Source organism: Vidua chalybeata, chromosome 1 (assembly GCF_026979565.1).
Source record: "Vidua chalybeata isolate OUT-0048 chromosome 1, bVidCha1 merged haplotype, whole genome shotgun sequence".
Lineage (NCBI taxonomy): Eukaryota > Metazoa > Chordata > Aves > Passeriformes > Viduidae > Vidua > Vidua chalybeata.
In genome coordinates, this window is record NC_071530.1 from 102,151,652 (window position 1) to 102,174,395 (window position 22,744).

General features: G+C 39.4%; 1 protein-coding gene across 3 annotated transcripts in view; it reads right to left on the reverse strand.

Moving 5' to 3' along the window:
- Window positions 1–22,744, reverse strand: part of MTCL1 (microtubule crosslinking factor 1) — a 102,431-nt gene that overhangs the window by 14,064 nt on the left and 65,623 nt on the right. For all 3 annotated transcript variants that reach the window (XM_053954912.1, XM_053954895.1, XM_053954902.1), the window contains 5 exons: window positions 17,829–17,921; window positions 14,781–15,011; window positions 13,031–13,219; window positions 6,795–6,962; window positions 3,579–3,833 (listed from right to left, as the gene is read on the reverse strand). In XM_053954912.1, the coding sequence (XP_053810887.1) occupies window positions 3,579–3,833; window positions 6,795–6,962; window positions 13,031–13,219; window positions 14,781–15,011; window positions 17,829–17,921 (936 nt within the window). The remainder of the gene's footprint in view (window positions 1–3,578; window positions 3,834–6,794; window positions 6,963–13,030; window positions 13,220–14,780; window positions 15,012–17,828; window positions 17,922–22,744) is intronic.

The following is a 22,744-nucleotide window of genomic DNA, read 5'->3' on the forward strand; positions in this document are numbered from 1 at the left end:
TATGCTTAAAAAAACCCAAAAGCTTTGTTTTATAAATGGCCTAGCCTGAATGCATGTCTGGAAAATTGAGTATTTGTACAGAACAGCATTGTTAAAGGGATGAATTAGGCATGCAGAACATGTTCAAAGAAAATGTGTATTTACAGAAGGGGCATCAAAGCCATTAGCTCTATGCTTTTCAAAAGCTGGTGAATAGAGGGCATCAGTGAAATTGCCAATATTAAAATTAGATTATGTGATCAATTTCTCTTCTAATTGTAAATGCAACAGGATGGATGAAGTAAGTGATAATTTCAAACATGATAAATGACTGCAGGAATCTGATAAGAACTCTGATGTTTTGCTAGAGCAGCATGTTAAGATTAATGACAATAAACTGAAAATGCAAGTCATTCACTAGGGCCCTGGAAACTGAGAACCTACAAAACATATTTATCTTGCTGATTGTGTTTGGAAAAATAAGCAGACATTGTAGTGCCTAATTTAGACCAAAACATTTTAGGTCCCAAATGATTAAATTTACACTTGAGCTGAAAACAGTGAGATTTTTTCCTTGATTCAGGTCTACAAAAAGGGAAATGCATCTTCAGTGTTTTGTTCATGATGTACAAAATCTGAAACAGTTTCATTAAAAGGAGGTGTCCTGTAAAGGAAGGGGCTGGAAGGTATATATCAAGAGATCCTGGAGGCCATTCCTGAGCATATGGCAAGATTCAAAGGAAGGAGAAATGGTAACTACATGCTTTCTTTATAGATAGCTCCAATTGCAAGCCCTTCAGACTTTTAGGGATCTTATAAGGACTATGTTCTAGAAATCTTTATGAGAAAACAGTACCAATACTTCCTTACTCCCTGAACCTCAGAGAGCTGACAGGAGAATTAAAGTGACAAATATTGTCCTAACTTTTTAATAATGGGTAATAATTTTGAGTCCCCTTGTGTTTATACCTTTAAATACACAACTTTTCATACAGGTGATCTTGTGAGTTTAAATATTTGTCAGTGTGTTCTGTGCACAATTAGCTTTAGGAGCACAGGGGAGAGAGATTTTCTATGGGAAAACGAAGTGACAGAGTACTTAAAAAGAAAAAACAACAACTGTGAGCTCTGAAGAAAGTAGGTCATCATGGTTTTTTTCTATGCCAGCAGTATTCCCATCACCATCCAGAGTAAAGTACTTTATATATTTTATACATTGGTGTGACTTCCCTCTTATCATACATGTATTATTCAGGAGCTGTGTGAAAGCAGACTGGCATAAAGCATTAGAATGAAATGTGGCACACATGCTTCTGCTCTCTCTTGGACTTTGTTTCAAACAAACACAGTGGTGTAGTCCCCTCATCCTCTGTGTATTGCCATACATGGAATACACACACCAAAACCCTGGGGAGTAGGACTTCAGAGATATACTAATTGTTTCCATATAAAGCAGGGCATGACTGCAATCTGAGACGATATTCAACTAAAAGCTTGCAAATATTTGGAAGCTTCCTGTCACACAGGGAAATGTTTGATTATAAGCAAAGATGGAGTTATGAAGTTTTGTAGCCAAGACTTCAAATGCTATTTCTGGTCATATAGTCCTCTGAAGTTAGCTTGATATAATATTTTTTATTTCCCCTATTCATTGCCAATTCTGTGTACAACTCTGTTGGCACAGTAAATACATAGTTAAAGCCCAGAGGTTTCAGAAACATAACAAAAGAAATCAGTTCCAGCACTCTAGCTAAGAGCTATTTTGTAGGCTCTCCCAGGATGACACTGAGAGCACTGATGACACTGGTTATGTCAGGTTTTAAGAGAATTAAAAGCTAGGTAACATTAACAGGGATTTCTCCGTGGCTTCCTTCAATGTGCCCCATTCCCAGGGAATGGAAAAAGCAGTCTTTAACCGGGTTAAGTCCCTCAAGCTATTGAGGATATACCTAAAACCCCACAATTTATAAAAACGTCAAAAATAAAATAAACACCCAAAGAGGTACCAGTTTCTGTCTATGTCCTTAGTATATTGGAAAATTTTCTGAGGGTTATTTAATTGCCATTGTGCATGAAGAATCCATAGGAGGTAGTTTGGCCACTACAACCCAACAGTTAGAATCCAGCCCAGTCAAGCCATGGGGAACTAAGTAAGCACCTTCTGCCACTGAACTCTGCCCCAAGAACTTTGCATGATGAGCTTTGCTATAAGGCTTACGGGCTCTGATGGTTTTATCTTAGGAGATGCATTACTGTGTTGCATTATAAGGGCTAGCTCAAAAAGCTGCATGAAGTACACACAAAACCCCTCAGATATATAGGAGATTAAAAAATTCAGAATATGGTTTGTTGATATTTTGAAATTTAGAAGCTCAAAAATCACCTTTCTTCGTCTATAAAACCTTCATGTTTGGCACTGTCCTGCACTCAGACCTATACTTTTAACATTGATTTTAGAAATACCCACATGAGCATGGGATTTTCCTAAGTGCTTCTCTGTGAGTTTAATAGCCACAGCTCAAACCAAGGTTTAGTCTTGTACTCATAATATTTCCATCCTGGTGTCTTTTCTTTAACTTCTTGTTGCAGCCCTGATGTGGGAACATGAGACACAGACAATGAATCCTTTTCAAAAATTTATCATGAAGGTACACTGGGCTTTCATTGATTTAAACTTGTGAGGCCACTCTGTGCTTTTCTCAAGTATAATGCTCTCTAAAGAGCATGCACAAGTCATCCATTTCTGATGTCCTAAGGACAGAAAGCATTCAGTTAGTTGAGGACCGACAATTTCAGTTGTTTCTCTTGCTTTTCCTGGAATGCATGACTCAGAGCTGAACAATGTTCAGTCAAAAATGGTGTTTTAACTTCCCCTCATAAAATTTCATTTTTTTGTGTGGCTTCCAGGATGATAATAAATTCATTAGGTATTATTTGTCTCTAATACTAAGCAGATGAAAATACAGATAGGCATGAAAACAAGGGGGTAGGTATGCATTTCCCAGATTTGCAAGTGATAACAGAGGTTTGCACAAAATTCATGTGACCAATATTCTTCTGAATATTTAGTACTGATAAATTTAGTACTGGTTGTTATCAGTCAGGGCTCTTCATGTTAACTCCTGTGCTCCTTTGCCAGAGAAAGAGAATTCAGTTGAGACTGAATAGTTGCAGCAGCTGCATCTTTGGTGGCAAATTCATGGATGAGCAGAGTTTTTCAGCAAGAAGTTGTGTACCAAACCCTGAGTAACTCTGTGGGTTGAGTGTTTTAGCACAGAGATGCACTAAAGCTTTCAAACAGAATGTGACCATGCTTGTCCAGGGTAATTGAAATGAGGAAATGATCTCTAACCTAGAGCTGATTTCTCATAAGTGGCCTTTTATAGGAATTATGAGCATTTTCCTTTTACTCCCTTGTGTATATAAATTGTTCCGTAACATGAGAAACATTGATGTAGCCAAGGAAGCAAAATCATTCCTGTGCTGCTTCTTAATGCTGTCCCTTGAGCTTGGCCTGAGTGTAGTAATGGTACAATGGCCTCATTCTTTCAGACAGGCACTGCTCACCCAAGGTGACTCCTTACCTGACTGCTCCTTACCTGCTCTATCCGCCTGAGCAGCTCCTTCTTTTGACGGTCCCATTCTCGCCGGTCTCTATCAAGCCTGTCCAAGAGCTCCACCTTTTCCCGGTTCCAGTTCTTCTCACTGTGCTGGATTTGCCAGCGGAGGTCCATCACCACACTGTGACTGTCAGCCAGAAGCTTCTTGTGCTCCTCTCTTTCCCTTTTAAAAGCTCCCTTTGCATCCAAACCCAGACCTGTTTCTCCGGAGGTATTCTCACTCTTCCCTTCCAGCTGGCAATAAAGTCAAATGTTACTAGAATGTTAAACTTTCTGCAATAAAAACCCGTGCCTGACAATGGATTAGAGTTAAAGACCTAACTTTACAAAGGTAATGGCATAATAATAGCAATTATTACATCTTAGGATCTCAATAAATGATCAAATATGTTCAGAGTGGAAAAAGTTTTAAAATCAAGACAGTGAAAACTACAGGGAATAGCTTCTCAAGCTCTACCAGTTCATGCTCTTAAGGCACCAGTTATGATTTTCTGATGGGAATACAGGTACCAGTAATGAAGGAAACATGGAGATAAACTCTAACCTTATCATTATCTCTGAGACAATTTTCAGAACAATGTCCTCAGCTACTGCTCTGATTTTGTGCTCTTGCTCAGTGCACCTGAAACCTAAGGAGAGTGAATTCATCTTCTGAGGAGGTTTATCCCACAACAACCCTCAGCAGTGGTGTTATTGTATGACTCTCCTGCCTTCCAACAAGAGAAGGTGTTAGCAGCAGCAGCAGTAGGTGCACCAAGGTCATCCCCCCATCTCTGAGGTTCTGGACTCTGAACTGATTTCAAGGGCAGTTATCTGATGCCACCTTCCCTCCCTTCTTCAATTTCATGATCAGGGGTCAGCTTAAACAGCTCAGAAGAGCTGGCCCAAGGCAATAAATTCATAGGAAAACATAAGCTTCATGGTGTGTCAGGAAGTCTCTAGTTCAACCTTCTGCTTCCAGCATGGACTCTGAGGTCAGAATGGGTTGTACAGGACTTTGTTCAGATGGATCCTGAAAAATCTCCAAATGCAGAGATTGTACAACCTCTCTAATCAAGCTGGGCCAGTGCTGGACTGTTGTCAGAGGGAAAAAGTGCTCAACTGTTTTGTGGAAGTTCAAGTGAGTGAAGAATTTATCCTTGGAATCTGACTTTCTGTTGACAGCTCAGTAGATGTGTGTGTGACTCAGAATGGGATATATCTCTGTCCCTTAGCTCTGCAGGTGAAATGAAGTGAAAAGCAGCAAAAACTCATTTCCACCTCTGGAGTTAATGTTGTCCTCAAAATTGAGAGGCAGCAGGTCTGCTGGGAAACATATTCCTCTAGCAAGAGAGAAAGACAACACCTTCACCTTGCCCTATGTGGAAAATAAGCCCAAACTTTCTGAGCAAAGAAATTTCAGACTGGATTCAGGAGTGATGCTTACTAGTCTCTGGAATAGCCTCCCCAAACAATTGACTGAGAGATTATTGCCTGAGTTACTTAAATTGTACTGAGCTGCAGAGAACATCCTGTTACACCCACTTGCAGTAACAGGGAAATCTTAAAAACACCGGCATCTTCTACTGCTAATTTTCAGAGTCCAGTTGTTTTCTTTCAAATGATCAAACAACCAAGCAAAAAAAAAAAAATTTTGAAAGAGCAGCATCCTCTCTTGACATCATCTTTCTCACACCTGTGTACCACATTATATGATATATGATATGATATATTATATTCCCCCTAGGCATCCTGAAGCTGGACCATTGGTCAGAGTCCTAGTGAGGGACTCCCATATCCTTAATGGGTCCCATGTCCTCAATGCAAATGCTCAAAGCATACACAGGGTTTGGTCCCTAACACTAACTCCCTAACAAGTAACACCCATTGCCCAGTAATTACCAAATGTTATATATTATTTCCAGCAGAGCAGTGGAGGTAACAAAGAGCCTGGTAAAAGCCCCAGAAGGAAGGGTGGAAACCCCTGAGCAGGAGTGGCAGCACCATCCTGGTGCCAAACACCAGCCAAAGTGTCAGCCTGGATGTTTATTGCCCATGCAAAGGCAAAGTAGGAAAGCTTGGCAGTTCTGTGGTCAGACTTTCCCTAAGTTTTCTTTGTTGCCATCTCAAGGTAAATCTGTCACCAAGATATTTTAGAAGGAGCCAAAACAGGAACTGATTTTGTTTTCTTTTTCAAGTTTTTTCATTGTTCAGAAATGCTGGCGCACTGAGAAGCAGCGGAACTAAGAATTTGAATCTTCTGGGAGAAGACTCTGCTAAAAATGAAAGCTGCCTCCTTCATTCTGGGAAAGCAGCCTGCAGTACCTGGACAGGAAAAGCAGTGCTCACATCTCAGCTCTATGTGTCACAGTGAGCCTCTAAAATTTAGTAAATCCTTCTAAATGTACCACCCTTCCAACAGTGAATATTTTTATTATATTTTCCTTCTGAAGAGAAGCTCGATGATTTTTCTCAAGATCAGAATGTACTAATTCTTCCACCCCTTCCCTCTTCAATGTGTAAAATAAAAGCTTTTATGCCATCAGCTTTGGAAATAAATTCTTGTGGGTTTTTTGCTGATTTGTTTTCATGCTGCTTCAGAAACAGTACATCTCCTGTGAACTGCCATACATGACACTGGAACACCTGGCACCAGGTTTTACACAAATACTTCTAACAGTATCCCATGGCAGGTAGCAAGAACTCACTCTTCATTGGGGTGCCATCCATCACTAACCAGTGGCTTTGAATGGCTGGTTTAATAGCAGTATATTGATCTGCCACTTCAGTGTTGTTGAATCACTCTTTTTTCTGCTATAAATCAAATACTGCAGTTGTTACATACCAAGGCACAGTGATGAACTAATTGTGAGCATGCCAACCACAAGACATTTTTCTCTCCAATAAATACAGACACCCACATGTCTCATTACCACAGCTGATACATCACCACCCAACTCTGCTGAGAAAATACAGCAAGAGGTTCAGTTCCTTTGTTCTCACCTACGTCATACTGTGCCCACTGCATGGGTCCTTGTGCTGCGACAAATGGAAATCCAAGAGGCAACTCAAGCAGCAAAGCTTTGATCAGGCTTCAGGTGAGGGCTTTTAGACACCAGGATAAAATGCATGAATAAAGTCCCTTTTCAGTTTGTCATAAATGTCCTGTTTCATTAAGCAGCTCAGCTGTTCTTTACAGGACTTAGGGCACGTTACCTGTTGGAGGCGACACTTGAGTTCAGTGATTTCCACCTCCCAGGCTGCCTTGTGCAGGGCATACTGCTGCTGCAGCCCCTGGCGCTCCCGCTCCTCGTCCCGCAGCTCGGAGCGGAAGTCATCCAGCAAACCCTTCAGAGCGTTCAGGAGCTTCCGGTTTTCACTTGCCTGACACAACAAAGCAGACAAAATGCTGTTGTTGGATGCTGGCTTTAATCCCCAGTTTCAGTTTTTAGGATGAAAAATGACTGTGTGTCCACTGCATGGAAGAGAAAGTGCCTAGGCTAACTTTTGCACAAGAAAACTAAGAATAGCAATATCTTCTCTGTCTACAGGCTGCTCAGGAAGTGGTTGAGTCACCATCCCTGGAGGTATTTAAAAGATGTGTGGATGTGACACTTTGGGATGTGGTTTGGTGGTGGAATTGGCAGTGTTGTGTTTATGGTTGGACTCAATGATCTCGAAGGTCTTTTCCAACCTAAAAGATTCTATGATTCTGTTTCTCGTTAGCCCTAGTGCTGATGCTTCCTGAAAGCCAAAGATACTTAAGTTACTCTGAAAAAGGCACTGAACATCTATCTGGACTGAGGACATAATTAATAACTTTTTTTTTTTAATACTGTAAACCAAAGCTAGAGTCTCATTCCTGAGGTTTGTTGGGTAGTTACATGTCTGTCTCACACATACAGTCATTGCTCCGTATCAAATGCCAAATATTTGTAAACTACATAGAAAGAAAGGGGATAACTTTTCAATGCTTTTTGTATTCTCAGATAAAATTGTTTTGGAAAATGCAGTGAGGCTTTGAGCTGAGTATCTCTGCTAAGGTGTTTCAGTAGTCTATACTTCATATTCCTGCTCCACGCCAGGCAGTTGCACCAGGTTAGCTTTGCAGCAGCACCCTTCTTGGTACCAAAGGCTTGAGGGCCAGAGAGGGGCCACTTTCCCTCTTGCAGAGGGGATCAAAGAGCAAACCCCATTCATGTCTTGTTGAGAGTGTCCTGGCCATACTGAAAATGTTGTCGGAGCTCTTGTGGTAGCCAGAAGCCAAGAGTGGAGCTAAGTTAAAAGTCTAGCCCAGAGCTGACATCACGTATTCTTACTCAAATCTATTTTTTTTTTTCCTTAGTTTTGGCATTTACCTTCTGCACATTCCCTGGGCACTTGCAAAACCTGCCATTTTAATGTTAAATATCAAAAAACATTTTCTAAATATTCATTCTGGATTAGTAAAAGAAAAGGTTTCCCACAATTTTTTGTTTGCAGTCATTGAATCAGAAAACAGAAATATATTATTATTTTTGTCCAAAATTTAAATCAAATATTCCTAATGAGCCTCTCAAACACCAGGGACAAACCAGAGATTGTATCTGATGAGTTATCCTCACTAGAAATACCTTTATGAAAATTATACTTGACTAGCAGACACAGCAAGGGGCAGAAAAATGGGAAAGCTTACTCAAAAAATTCAGTATTTAATTACCTGGTTCTCATGAATGTGTTAATTCCATTTGGAAGGCCTAACTCAAATTAGTTGTCTCCATCCTTGCATGGTAGTCTAATTGAATTATTTTTATGTTTTTTTCCCAAGTGAAGGCTTCCTGCATTCCCTCTTATCTGGTTTTTCATGAAGTAACTACATGGAGGCTTCTTTGAAGACAGTCAAGTAAACAGAAGTACACAAAAATCTAAATAATTGTCATGTTCTTTTTTCAATGGCAATACTTATTAAATTTTATGAGACAACTAAGCTGACTTCATATGCTCATCAAATTTTTGGCATCACTGAACCCACCTCACTTATTTTGTAATTGCCAGTCATACATGCCAAGATGCCTTTTTTCTTTAAAAAACAAACAAACGTGGTCTACTTTTTCCAAGCCATTTGATGCATCAGCAAAAATATGCTAGATGTAGGGAAATGACTGCAGGTGCTCACTGACTGACCTATCTGGTTGGGTTAATGAAAAGTGATGGTGTACAAGATGGGGTTTTGCAAGAAGCACACCCACAGAAGCAGAATTAATTCCATTAACATTTAATGCCAATTAGCAGTTTCCTGCTATCCAGCAGCACTCTCCATCATGCATATAAGATCACCTACTATTCAATATGCAATGAGATTTTATGTTTCCACTATGCATTTTCATTCTACTACCTAATTAAGGCTAAATTCTCCAAACATTTCAAGCCCCTTGTGTAATAATCAGAATAAGAGCTCCTTTGAAGTTTTTGCCCTTAATGTCACAACAGGAGCTGCTGGGTATTGAACACATCAAAATCTGGTCTCATCCTCCTTGAAAACCCCGACTCCAAATGTCTGTGAAGTGCTTCCATTCAAGAACCACATTCTGTGTTTTCTGGCGTGCTGTACAAACCTTTCTCTGGCAAAGCAGTCAAAAGGCTCCACAAGAGTAATGAGACAGAAGAAAAATAAAACCAAATGACACCAAACAAGTTACATCTCTCATTCCCGTGCATATATTTGATAATTTTAGAGTCCTATAAAATTTGGTTTGCAAAGAAAGAAGATATGGACTAGTACATAAAGGAGACAAAAGGGCCTCACTGCAGGTTTGTAGCCCACAGTGTTGAGGGCATTTCTTATTTCTAGAGGCATTACATCAATGTCACTGTTATGAGACAAGTATCCCAGGTGCCCCCTGGCTTGCTGGGATTATAATTACCTTGCCAATATAAATCCAATTTTGGTTACATACTTTGTACTCCTGCAGAGAAGTCTCTTCTGCATGACTCTGTATTTATAGTCTAAAGCTGGAGAAGTCTGAAATTATTTTTTTCTGTTTTGCCAAACTGGAGTGATTTTGGAGAACAAAGAAAGTATTTTTGAGAGAATGTGCTCTGAAATACGTTTACATCTAGCCATGCTTTAGATTTTGTTGGCAAAACAGCTTATCCAGAAGACTAAGTCCTGTAAATATACAACAAGTACTGTTATAGTCTTCCCCTTCCTTTCAGGCATGTTGCACAGCAGAAATTTGGCATGGATGTGATTCTCTGGACAGTCTTCCATGCAAGGAGATGGCTCTTTAGCACCTTAGCTGTTTCTAAAACTTAAAGCTTAGAGGAATGTCACTGATTAAGACAAGATGATTACAAAGGCTTTATAAAAATTTAAAGACTTGTATCCACAGCTCTGGATTTATAGAAAAAACAGTTGACAACAAACAAAACCTTTATGTAGCCTCCAATGTAGGACAGTGGAGCATTTACTAAGCTGAGTCAACCACAGAAACAGGAGCATCTGGTCTAGAAAAGTTTTGGACGAGAGCAGTTTGCAGTTTGGTTCTTCTTTCAATCACAATTCACTTTTCTCTGAGAATTTCCCTTGAGAATTTCACTGAAGACTTTAGCCACAGGCTGGTATTACAAGCAGTTTAGTAGAGCAGTAAATTAAAAGCACAAGGTCAGGAGCCTAAATAGCAAACCAGAACCATGTATTTTTTCTGTCTAATCGCAGATCTAGGCAAAAGATAAGCTGGATCTTGGTGCAACCCATTTCAGTATATTCAGGGCATAATGACTATTCCTTTGGGCTTTTCTCTTAGCTAAGCTTTGGAAACAAACATTATATGAGCAAAAAGAGATCTAATTCTTGACACCCCTCCCAGCAACAACACTACTGTGTTGCTTTTTAATGCTTTTTCCACTGGACCACAGATAAACTCTCTACTCCTTATTCCCTTATCTTACATCATCTAACAGGCATCCCACCCTTTATACTAAACTGAAACAAAGTTCTTCCTTTATCCACAGGCTGTTCTCCTCTGCTGCGCCACCAGTCCAACTTGCTTGATTATCTCCTAAATACAAACTTCCAGCCTGGCTCTTAACCTTGCCTGACGCTTTCTGCTGTGTCTTCCAGCTACCAGCCAAGGGACAATGTCATGCAGAGAAAGATGAACTGACCCCTCTCAGACTCCTGATCTACTCTGCCTCTTATCAGCTTACCTTTGTCCTCCCCTTTCTGCTCTGCCTTGCCTATATCCCTCCACACAGTGTCCAAATAAAAATCCCAGACAAGGCAGACTGGTGTATTTTTCAGCCAGCTGAGTATCTCAAATCATAGCAATATAAAATTAAAAGTTGCATGTTGAAATTATGGCCCTTGGGTTTATAATTTTTCTTAAAACAATTCCACTTTCCAGGCACGGTAAGAAAGTCAGCAGCAGGAGTGCAGTCTGAAAACACTAGCCATTAAATATTAACATTAAATGTTAAAAATAAATATGGGTAACTTCAGGTTACCATAAGGCCTTTCTTTTTTCTGACCTAGTTATCTCAGCCACTCCTAGACTAACTAAAAGTTTCATTCCTAATGTGAAGTATGTGTTGATGCATTTCATATTGGAACTTGTCAGGCAGATCCAGCAACTTTGGGCTCTTCTGGGCAGGTGCAAACCTTGGAGACTTCCAGCTGCACCAATCATTCCAAATTCCCTGTATAAACAGGGTTTTTTCTAGTTGTGGGTTTAAGGAACCTGCAGAAAACCCCTCAAAACTCTGTGTGTTTTTCAGCACAGCAGTGCTTGTGGGAAGATGCCCTAGCATGTGCAAGCAGAAAAAATAATAGTGCTTAAAATGAGAAATATTTAGCAAACTTATTCATTCTTTCAGTGTCAAAATAACAATTTTTTCTGGTTGGGGAGCAAGGAATCTGCTTTATCATGACAAGTTTATTTGGATATCATGCAATATTTATCATCATGGGGAGTACCGAAATGTGGTCAGTTCCTACGGATCAATTCTTCAAGCAAGATTAGCTGGAACTGCTGTGATGTATATAAAAATGAATTATAATCAATGTACTGCCCATTTCTGGCACCTTAACTGAGATTAATGTCTAAGCAATGATTATTTCAAAGAGTACATAATTCATTTGAATGTTCTTGGTTATTTTAAGAGCTCTATATGTAAAGTTAGCATATGACAGAGTTTGTAAAGAAACAGCATTTTGGTATATATTTATTTTACTAATTCCAGAATAAATCAGTCTACAGATGGAATGCAGTCAGATGATGTGTACAAGAGCATCTCTTGCATGGCCTTCTACAGCCTTTTACCAGCGAAGAGCTTGCTAAGAGGAAGACAGTGATGGGTCTGGATGACCAGCAAGTCAGAGCCTTTCCAAATGCCAAACTAATCAAATGAATACTAACTTGGTAGCACACTTCACAGAAAAGAATAGTTAGAGAATATCTTTTTCATAGGATAGAGACTGCCTGTTGTCTGCTGCAACACATAGGCAGTTAGTAAACATGTTGTCCATAATCATGAGAGTCTGGGGAATTCAAGATGAAGAGCTCAGATACAAAGAGACACAATCCCCAGGCCTGCAGTGACTCCAGCTAACTATTATGATCATAGGGAGTACATATTTACCTGAGAGCTGTCCCTGTGGAGCAGGCTCCCATGTCAAAGGCTTGGATAGAGAAGGGACATCAGGCATAAAGACTGAAGACTTTTTTTCCCCCTGAATTTGATTTTCACATAGAATTCTTGCTCCATTCTATTTATGATTGCAAATAAATGCATGTAACAGGCTGGTGTAATATGAATGGTTTTCATTTAAAAAAATATAAGAAATCTGTCTTTTTTTTTTTTTTAATTTGTATTGTTAGGATGGTTAGTATATTAAATGTACAAAGAAAAAAACTAGGATATATGGCAGTGCTCTGACACACAGTCAGGGTACAGGAGATGCCAGAGAAAAGTTAGTATGATTTGATTTCAGGCTTTTGCACAGTGAGAGGAAGGAACTTTTTGCACAGTGACAGGAAGGAACTTTTACATTGTTTTCCCATCATCTCTAAGGGAAACATTAAATACATGTGCTAGTTTCTTAAATTATTTCAAGGAAACAAAATCACATGTTCTTGCTAAAAGCTTGACAGTAGAGTACAATAGATGTGCTCAGACAAGAGGAGCCTGTAAATTCTGCAAACCATTACATACTGATAGATGTTTCTGGGCAAACAGCCACAAGAGGAAATAGGATTTTTCACTGATAGCATCTGTCAACAGAAGAACAGTAATCACGTGGCTCATGATTAAATTTAAATATAAATATAATGGATGAAATCCACTGTAATTACTGTGTAGCTAGAAGCATTTACACAAGTATGATTCTAGGTGATTTAACACAGCAGCACAGAACTCTCTCGGAAAATTCAGAGTTTCCATTCCCAGGGCAAGATACATAAATGGTGTAGTACCTGCTTCTGCTGCTGCAGTAATTCTGCAGTCTGCAGCTGTGGTCCATGATCAGTGCTCTCTGTGGTGGGATGCTGGGAGAAATCTGTCAGTGCAAACACAACGTCCTCTTCCTCCTCCTCTCGCTCTGCATCATTTGCCTTCTGCTCAGAATGAATGCCAAAGTCTGGGAGGGCCTCAGGGTGCTCGATCTAGAATGAAATAGGGAACACAGGAACATGCTTTTGCCATTTACCTCTGGGGCCTGAAATCTACTGAAGGACTAAGGGAAGGGACTGCATCTCTGTGGTGGCATATATTGATTTCAACTCAGGCCACAGAACTGATCTTTGGGTGATACATCACCTGCTGCATATGTGAACATACCACTATGCAGGCCTGTAACACAGGGGATTTATGCAACTATGAGATGGGTCTAATGTCACATGATGGATATAATCTATCACACATGAATCAAGAACTGTACAAGACACTGGTGTATTGTGTGATAAAGTAATGGAGATTAGGAAGTATCCAAATCTATAATTTTATTTTCTACGAAGCATGAGCAAAACATGGCTCCAATAAAGCTGGGCTGGTAATAAATTAACCAGTCAAAAAATCCAAACAGTCAAGAAATGAAAGCTTTTTAGTATTAGAAGATGAGCTAATTTACACAGAAGCAAATTAACACAGCTGAAGTAAAGTAGAAGCAAATTATTTCTAAATAGCTACTCATCTCTTGTTTCTGACTCATATTACCACCACAGATGAATCAAAGATGTTCATCCATCCTTTATCTAAGAATACAAAACATTGGAGTATTCAGCTTAAGCACACTGTGATCAGACCTGAAAGGTTACTTGTACTGCCAAATGCAGCAAACCTTGAAAAACACTAGGTATAAAAGGACCAGAAATACTGAGAAAAATTACTTTGCTGCTTACCAAATGGCTTCAGAATTGTATGAACCTGTAAAACAAATCTATTGTTCTCAAGAATTTAGTATAAAATATCAGAACGGGAAAACATTTTAGTTTTTTTTTTTCTTTAGCTAAGAAACAAATGGTAATTCTAGGTGTGCAACTCAACACTTCCTTCACAATGCATGTTGGCTGGTAAACACACCCCTGCTAAGATGTGTCAGCTTGGGGATTCCAGGTTGTTATGTACTTCTGAAATTCCTGATCTTGATTTAGCCTCTACTTAGAAAAGCACCATGATGACGACTGGTGTATTGTTGCTGACGGCAACAGACGTGTGTATGGAGAAGGGGAACAAATGAGGATGATTCACTGTAAGTTCCCACATGAAGCTGTATAATTCTCCTGCCAACACAGAAACAGAGCTTCCCTCCATCTGTATTGCTGAAGACTTCGTAAGGGACACACTGTGCACAGGATGAGAAAAACAACAGCACTCAATCCATCTAAACAGATTTGACTCCCTCACCTTGCTAATGGCTTTTTTTTTTCAAAAATTACTCAGGAGTCATATCTTTGAGACCTAATTAATTTTTCATTTACTGTGTGAGCGTATTTCAGGACCAGCTGTTTGTACTAGTTAAGGTTTTCACTTTAAAGATGGATGATCTGTAACACATCATGCAGAATCTACTTCAGCACAAGCCAACACCAGCTTTCATGTTTAATTTGAATCCCCTTTCAATATATGTGCAATTTGAAAGCTGCTGGTGCCACATCACATTTCAAGTCTACACTTAAAGAAGGGATATCCCAGTACTCATCTGGGTTATTAAGGTAGGACAGTTACCTCTAATGTGTCTTCCCCTTCCTCCTCCATTCGCTTGCCTTGCCGCCAGTGTTTCAGCAGCCACTTCAGTTTGACATACAGGAGAAAGGTGTCCTGCTTGAAATGCCTGAGTTCCTGCTGCAGCAGATTTTTCTCCTGACTCCAGGTCTTCTCCTCCAGTTTGTTCTGCAAAGTCAAGCTCTGCACTTCCAAGTCTTTTCTCCGCAGGGTCTGCATATGCTCCTCCTCCAGCTTTAATGGAATAACAGGCAACATGTCAACAGGGGGTTGTCCTGGGGCAGTCTCCAGGACTTGTACTTCATTGGGTGAGACAAACTGAAATCTCTAATTTTCACCAGTAGTGAGCATCTATTGAGTTTGGCTCAGTAAGTTCTTCAGCAGTTATGACTGCTGAGGAAATTAGAGGATAAGCTTTCCTTAGATAACCATATGAAAGTAACCTGCTGTGGAAGTGGATATTTACTTCAAAGATGCACAAGACCTCTGAAGCTGGTTAAACATTTTACACCATTCATATTTTCCTCCCTCTCTTGATTGTATCTCTGCAGTAGGTTCCCAGCAGAGCCACCAGCCCACCCTGCTGCACATATCACACCTATTAAATGCATTTGCAGCCATTTGTACAAGGTGGGACCACAGCTGCCCTTCAGACGACCTGGAATGTTGCCTTACAGCTTCCTCCCACAGGCACACGTTCAATCTGTCCACAGTTGCTATATCTCCCTCTGCCTCTGGAAGGGCAACATTTCTGAAGAAAACACCTCCAGTACCTCAGACACCACTACTTATCCCTCACTCCTTGCAGTTCATACTTGGAGGCATCTGAATCATACCACAGTAAACAGTCTCATTCTGGCATGACTTTATCTGGGACACAAGCAGGAACTTAAGGGACAGGAACAGATTGCAACTCAGCATTTGACATGTCTCAGCCTTAGTACTAAAATCACCAAGAAAAGCTGATTCTTTAGTGGACATGTACAACTACACCTGTTTCAATGCAAGGCCACCTGAAACATCATTCTTTAAACATGACCTCTCCCCAAATATATAAAAATCAAACCATGGCATGACCTGCACCCAACAGAACTTGTACAAGTTAGTTGTACAATATCTCATATTGTGCATAGATGGAAAGTGTTTCCACTTCAACCAAGCTGTGGCTTCTTCATAGATGAAGAAAATGCAGATGGAAAATGAGTACAGAGTTACTGTTTACAGGTGCCAGTTTCTATTTTCCATTCTGCAGAACAACAGCCTCTCCTTTTCCTGACCAGCTCCACAGATAAAATCTATGAAAGCCACAGTACACTTATGATCACAACAATCCAAACCATCGGAACACGCCCTGCAACAAACAATGCTCACATAAGAATAAAGAATGTTTCAGGGATTTGGACTCCCTAGCAATAAATACTGCTAAGAAATATATGTTTGGTTTTCATGGCAACATTCACATGCTTCTGAAATAGGCTATCAGTCCATATGAGATAGTTTCCTAAGGACTTGCCTGCCATGTAAATGATGTGCTCCAGCATAATGCAAATTTTTAGCATCTATGCTACTATTCCTTAAAAAGTTCCCGATTAAATTGAAATTATTTACAGTAATGGCTAGCTTACATGTGTTTAAAATGAAGCTTAAAAGTAGTCTGGAACAAAATTTGCCATAATGGCCCCAAAAAACATACACACAAATCCTAACAACACTCATGGAGCTTGTACACTGTAAGCACACATCAATTTGATGTCATTAAACATTCCTAAAAATGAAAAAGTAAAAGAAGGGCTGATTTTAAATTTAGTTTTTGCTTGAAGAACTAAGTACATTTGATGTTGATGACCATTCTTCCATCAAATAAAGTTATGCTTAAATACAGCAAAAATCTGAGTAATTTCCACCAGAAATCCTGGAAGATGATAAAAAAGGAACATTGTCAACAAAACTGGCATAATCTGGAAAAAAATGAAGAATCCAGAAGATGTTTTTATTCTTCTATTTCTGCTGGCTATCAACATGAACAGCTAGCTTTGATTTTGGTGTATTTTTCATCATTTTGACAAGCTGTTATATTTCAAATCCCTGTGGTCATGAATTCTTGCAGAAGACCCTAGTGGAGGTAGATTCATAGAGTGTTATGCTTTTTCAGTGGATAGCAATTGCAAAAGAAAAGAACTTTAAGAGACTGGCATAGCTTCCAAAAAGCTTTCACAGCTGAGTCAACTAGGAAGGAAATCAATTGACTGGTTGCCTTCAAAAGCTCCAGTGGAAAACTCCTGTGGAGATCAACTGGAAATTAAAGCTAGTTATGAGAGATACCACTTGGGCATAAAGAGATTAGTTGGCACAAGAAAAAATTCTTTACAGTATGCAACAATTATGCAGAATTTAGTCCATGAAGTAAATTTAAAAAGAAAACTTTAGTTAAGAGCCAAACAGCCTGCAGAAATTAGTAACAGATTTTTTCGCTCTAAGAGCTAGAGATCACAAAACGATTGACTAATCTGTTCCAGCTTTCAAAAGAGCAGGGGGAGCTCATGTAAAAAAAAAATGATTTATTCACCAGCTATTAATAAGAAGATTGGAAGCACTGACTACTGAGAAATACAAGAATGAATGTCCTGATTTATTTCTCAGCTGTGTGCGCATAGCAACTCCTCTGACTTCAGAGAGGTGCTGGATTTTCTTTTGGCTAGGAGGAGTCAGAATAAGGTATGGAGCCGAACTGAGCTCCCAGGGATCAAATACATTTCCCCAGCTCATGGAGAGCTGAAGGGTGACAGGATTCTCCACACAGTATTTCATGACTCTACCATAATTTCCCCTGCAGAGGGAAGGACAAAATTTCTCTCCACCAAGCAGAGAAGCCAGATTCGCAGTGGCAAAATGGGCTTGAGTTTAGATTTCCCCAGATTCCAGATTCTTCATTTACTCAGATGAGGTCACACAGGCACAGCCATAAGGACACAAGTTCCCACAGTCGTGTCAAACAAGGCTCACGTCACACATCATGGTCATGCGTCTCTCCCAGGTGGGTTTTGTATTTACCTGGATGATCCTTTCTGTAAACTTTTCTTGCTCCTCTCGGTGAAGTCTTGTCTCCTGCTCAAGCTGAGCCTGAAGCTCCTGTATCGATACATTCTGTACAGGTAAAACATGGGAATCCCTGAGCTGATCAGCAGGACAAAGGGAAAGGTTTAGCAGAAAATGTGTCTCAGAGGTGTAAAAAAAATGAAAAAGAAAAGAGCCGCAGGACAGACATCTGCACAACTCAAGATTATCAATAGTTAAAACCAAAGCACAGTGTGCAAATAAATAACAATGTCCTAAATCTGTGTGGGAATTTCCTGTGTGACTTCTTCTGGAAATTAAAGCTGGAATGCTGATATTACATATTGGATATTCTCTTCAGGCCTCTGCTCTGGGCTTGGACTTGAATAGCTGAGACTCCTGTTTGCAGGATTACATATTTGGTGGTGCATTTTTTCATCATAATCAAAGCTGTAAAATTTTAACACCTCTGCACAAGATGAATCTAATGCATGCATATTGAACCTAATTATTCATTTGCAACAGTTTTGATAGGGCAGTTAATGGGATAGCATTTATTAAACCAAGTATACCTAAGATCCCTTTCTTCAGATACAAGACAGTTCTTTGCACAAGTCAACTTCATTCTGTGATTTCTACTCGAAATAATTACAACAAAAATGTCACAGTGATAAGCTGTGTGAGCCTGAGATCTGACCAAAATAATTAACTATCCCCCCTTTCAGGTCCAATACTGTTTTAATCTTAATACCTTCAATTTTATGTTCTCATTAAATTTGGCATCCCGTCAACTTTATTCCTGAAAGTTACTTAACTCAAAAATAAAGACCCAAGAAGGCAGAGTCAGATCTCATTACTTATATTACAGTAATTAATCTTGTGGTACTTATATTATATTTCTGATCAGAACTTTTGGTGCCCTTCACTTTGTGTCTCTCACATTGGTGCCAAAACTGATTTATCTGTACAAAAGTGATGCTCAGCTGGATGCCATTCTTTTCACGTGTGTACCACAGAAAGCACTACAGCACCACACTCTTACTTCCCAGAGCAAAAATGTACTTAAAGACAGGATTGCTTCAGGCTTCAAAGTGCAATCCCAAATTCTCAGCTGGCCCATGTCCTGCGTGCTCCAACCTCAGCAGCTGCAAGGACATAACAAAGGTCGTGGGACTGCTCTCTTGGGCTGTGTTGCCATTTCCCCGCCGGCATCAGCCCCAGCATACACCTCCTCGCCACTCCTCCCACTTTCCAGAGCAAAGCCAGCAGCTGCTGCTGTTCAGGCCACGCAGCCCATGTTGGAACATTTTGGTTATTCAAAATGTAGTTCTCCCTGGAACAGACACTCCTCACCCCTCCTCTAGGGAAAAATGAGATAAGGCAAATGGAAATATCCCAAAAACTACCTGCAGGACCACACTCTGCTGAAAATCAAAAGTGGACCTACATAGACTTTCTGGGCCCTATCAGTGCCTTCTTTACTTGAGTAATTTATTGACTTGTGCATGTCTGTTTTGTACCTCAGGAAAAGACACTTCCATCCCTCTGAAAGACACACATAAAGTGACTAAGAGAACATTACCTGCCTTATCAATTTCATCTGTCTGTGTGTCACATCTGTAATGTGTCTGCAGACATTTTGTAGTGCATAAGGTCAAAATTTGGATTTGAAAAGAATTGCTTGTGATGGGATTTGTCAGTTTTGCACAATCGTTTGTAAATTCTTAATTTAATTCTCTCATGCAATAAACAAAAAAATACTTTCATCAGGAATTTATGCATTATTTTATTCTGATCAAGCTTCTTTAGGAATATGGCAAACAAAAACCAATGTATCAGTTCATTAATGTATAATTTTAAAAAAATCTGTTCCTCCCTTTATGGATTCAAAATTATTAACCCATCCAATTTTTTTTTAATAAATATGTAGCTCATGCAAAGCCAAATTTCAGGAAACTTCACTGCTAGGATTATGTGGGAACTGTTGGAATTACTGAAAAGAAATTAAATAAAGGCAGATGCAGTATTATGTGCACTCTAAGTCAAAATCACATCACAACTGCTTTGCCTCTTTAAGGACAATACATTTTTGTAAGTCCTAAAGTAAATTTAAGTTGAAAAGCAGCCAGTGCATGAATGCAGAGCTGCACACCATTTCCCTTCCAATGCAATCTGAGAACTCTTCATAGTCTATAATATATAATGTCATTTCTACCAGAAATGTTGGGATATCTCCACTGCTCAAATCACAGGAGGTAAGGCTGCTTAAGTGCCTAATAGATTGCTGCTAAACAATCTATTAGGATTGTGAATGAACAATATTGTAAATTTATAGTGAATAAATAAAACTTATAAATAATGAAAATATTTGTGTATGCAGTTCAGGTACCTGATACACTGTGATGAAAATATTTGTGTATGCAGTTCAGGTACACTGATGGACGTCTGGCTTATATGTGGAAATCAGTACCCTATCATAAAACCAGCAGGCTGTAGTCTGTGGCACAACTGTGGTTTTGTTTTGTTTTGAAAAGGAACATTACTACAAAATGGACACAACAGTTGACAACCTGTTATATTCCATTCTTTCCTTCCTTTGTTCTCATTAAGGAGTGTGCTACACGAGGAACAGAAGACATCCCGAACACGACGGCCACTGCACAATGTGCTGACATCACAGAACAGACACAAACTCTCTACAAGACGTACAAACACAATACCAAGGGAACTACGAGCTAGTGCTACTCTACCACAGCACCACAGAAACAGCTGCACTTCATCCACAGCTCAACACCGACCAACAGTTTCCCATGTATCCCAGTTATCCCATTACCAGACACACTTCCACTCCTGTCCCCTCAGACAGGCACTGCCAAATCTGCTCAGACCTTTTATCTCACCTGTTATCACTCCAGAACAAGCTAATCCATGCTGATGTCTTTACCTCAAGAAGATGCACAGAGAAAATTCATCCTGGGGACTTCACCACTGTTCCCTCACAGTACTGACCCCTTTCCCCCTGTCTCAGAGTGTTGACAGCTTTTTAGGTTACTTTGCAGCTCACACAATCCCACATATCTGCCATGACTTGTTTTTACAAGATTGCCATCCAAGACAAGGTATGGCTGGGTTTTATTTCTCTGCTTTCTCCATTTTACCGTAGCTAATTGCAACCTCAATTTGCCTGCAAACTTAATCAATTTGTATGCAACAACCGTGAACATGAAATTTCATGGAATCTTTCTCTTAAGCTTTTTTTTTTTTCCCCCAAAAATGATCAAACAAAATAAGGCCTGAGGAGGCAGAGTAGAATGATGTTTTCCAGCATTAGTGTGCAATTCGAAGCAAGTCAAAAGATAAATGTTTTATGCTGCTCCTCTAAAGCTACATTATAATGTTTTGATATTTGGATCTTACATTTGAACACATAGTTTAAAAATTGCTACTTTTTCACAGATTAACAGCTGGTCAGAAAGAAAGTTCCAGTACTTTTGTTATACTTTTTACATGCAATTCACATCTAACTGAATTTACAGAGACTGCTTCTGAGGATGTACTCTTCTTCTCACCCCTTAAAAATAGATGACATATATTTCATTTACTAGTGTAGAATAGGCAGCTATGTGGTTATTTGTCTGTGCTTATATGAAAAGTCTCTGAGTTTGGGAAAACACAGAACACTTCATTCCAAGTCTTTAAAAATCCATCTCATTGTATGGATAGTACACAAAGTCTCACCAAGTTCAGTTAGGACTCAAATATCCAGATTTACATAATAAAGGGTCTTTTAAGCCATTACACTGTCAGCCTCTACAGAATCTTACATAGCAAGAAAGAACACAATACATCAAAGTAAATTATTCTTGCATCCCCTAATCTTGGTGGGAAGGAATAATCACAGCATTAGTTTCTCTTTCTTCTTCCCACAGCTTTGCACTGGAGGAATAGTGGACATAAGACATACAACTTTCTATGTGGTCCTTGGTTGTTGTTGTTGGTTTTTTTTTTCTTTTTTTACCAGAAGAAAAAAAGTCACAATGTGCAAGCCGTTCACAGTTGCCTTTCTGGAAAAACAAAACCTTTAACCAGAGAAATGCATGTGCAAATGTTCAGCACATGGCTGGGAGCTGCTGCAAAAACCATCCAGCTGAAAAACACTCACTTGCAGTTATGAAAATTGCACAGAAACAGCACCAGTTAAAAAATAGAACTGTCAAAATATAGATCAAAATTCTCCTCATCTATCTCCTCCACAATGGATCCATACCAAAGTTTTGATTCAAAGCAGGTGGTAAATTGACTTACCTAATTTGCACATCACTGTATCTGGTTGGTCCACACTTAACCCAATAACTAACTTAGTTATACATTCCTTATTGGCATGATAAGTAAGGAAAGTGGATAAACATATTAAAAGTGGCTTAGAAGAAATCATTATATGCTATTCCTATTTTATTACTAGACCTTGTGGAAAACTTGTTGTTTAAGACATGCTCTCACCTTTTCCAGCCTATCTGCTTTTATTTTAAATCTCTGGTAACAATTCACTCCTTTTACATGAATTCCCTTCAGTGGTTCTTTTTCCATAACCTATGAGTGTCAGAGATTTTATGGTATTTTTCTACACAGAACCAAATGTGTAAGTCTTTAAAAGTCATGTATGAAAATAATCAAAATCTGAAATGCAAAGTGCTTTTGCCTTTGATATACACTTGTTCAGGAAAAGGCAGGACTGAGATTCTCTGAAGGAATAGAACTAGGAGATGCAGCTCCAATTTAGAGCATCCAGTATCAAATGTACCAAGCCATAGCTGGTCATTTGAAAGAGCGAAATCTTTCTTCTTCCAAATGTCTTCTTGCTTCTGAATAAACAGGAGGAGGTTGCTTGAGGAAACTGCCTTTCGTTTATGGAT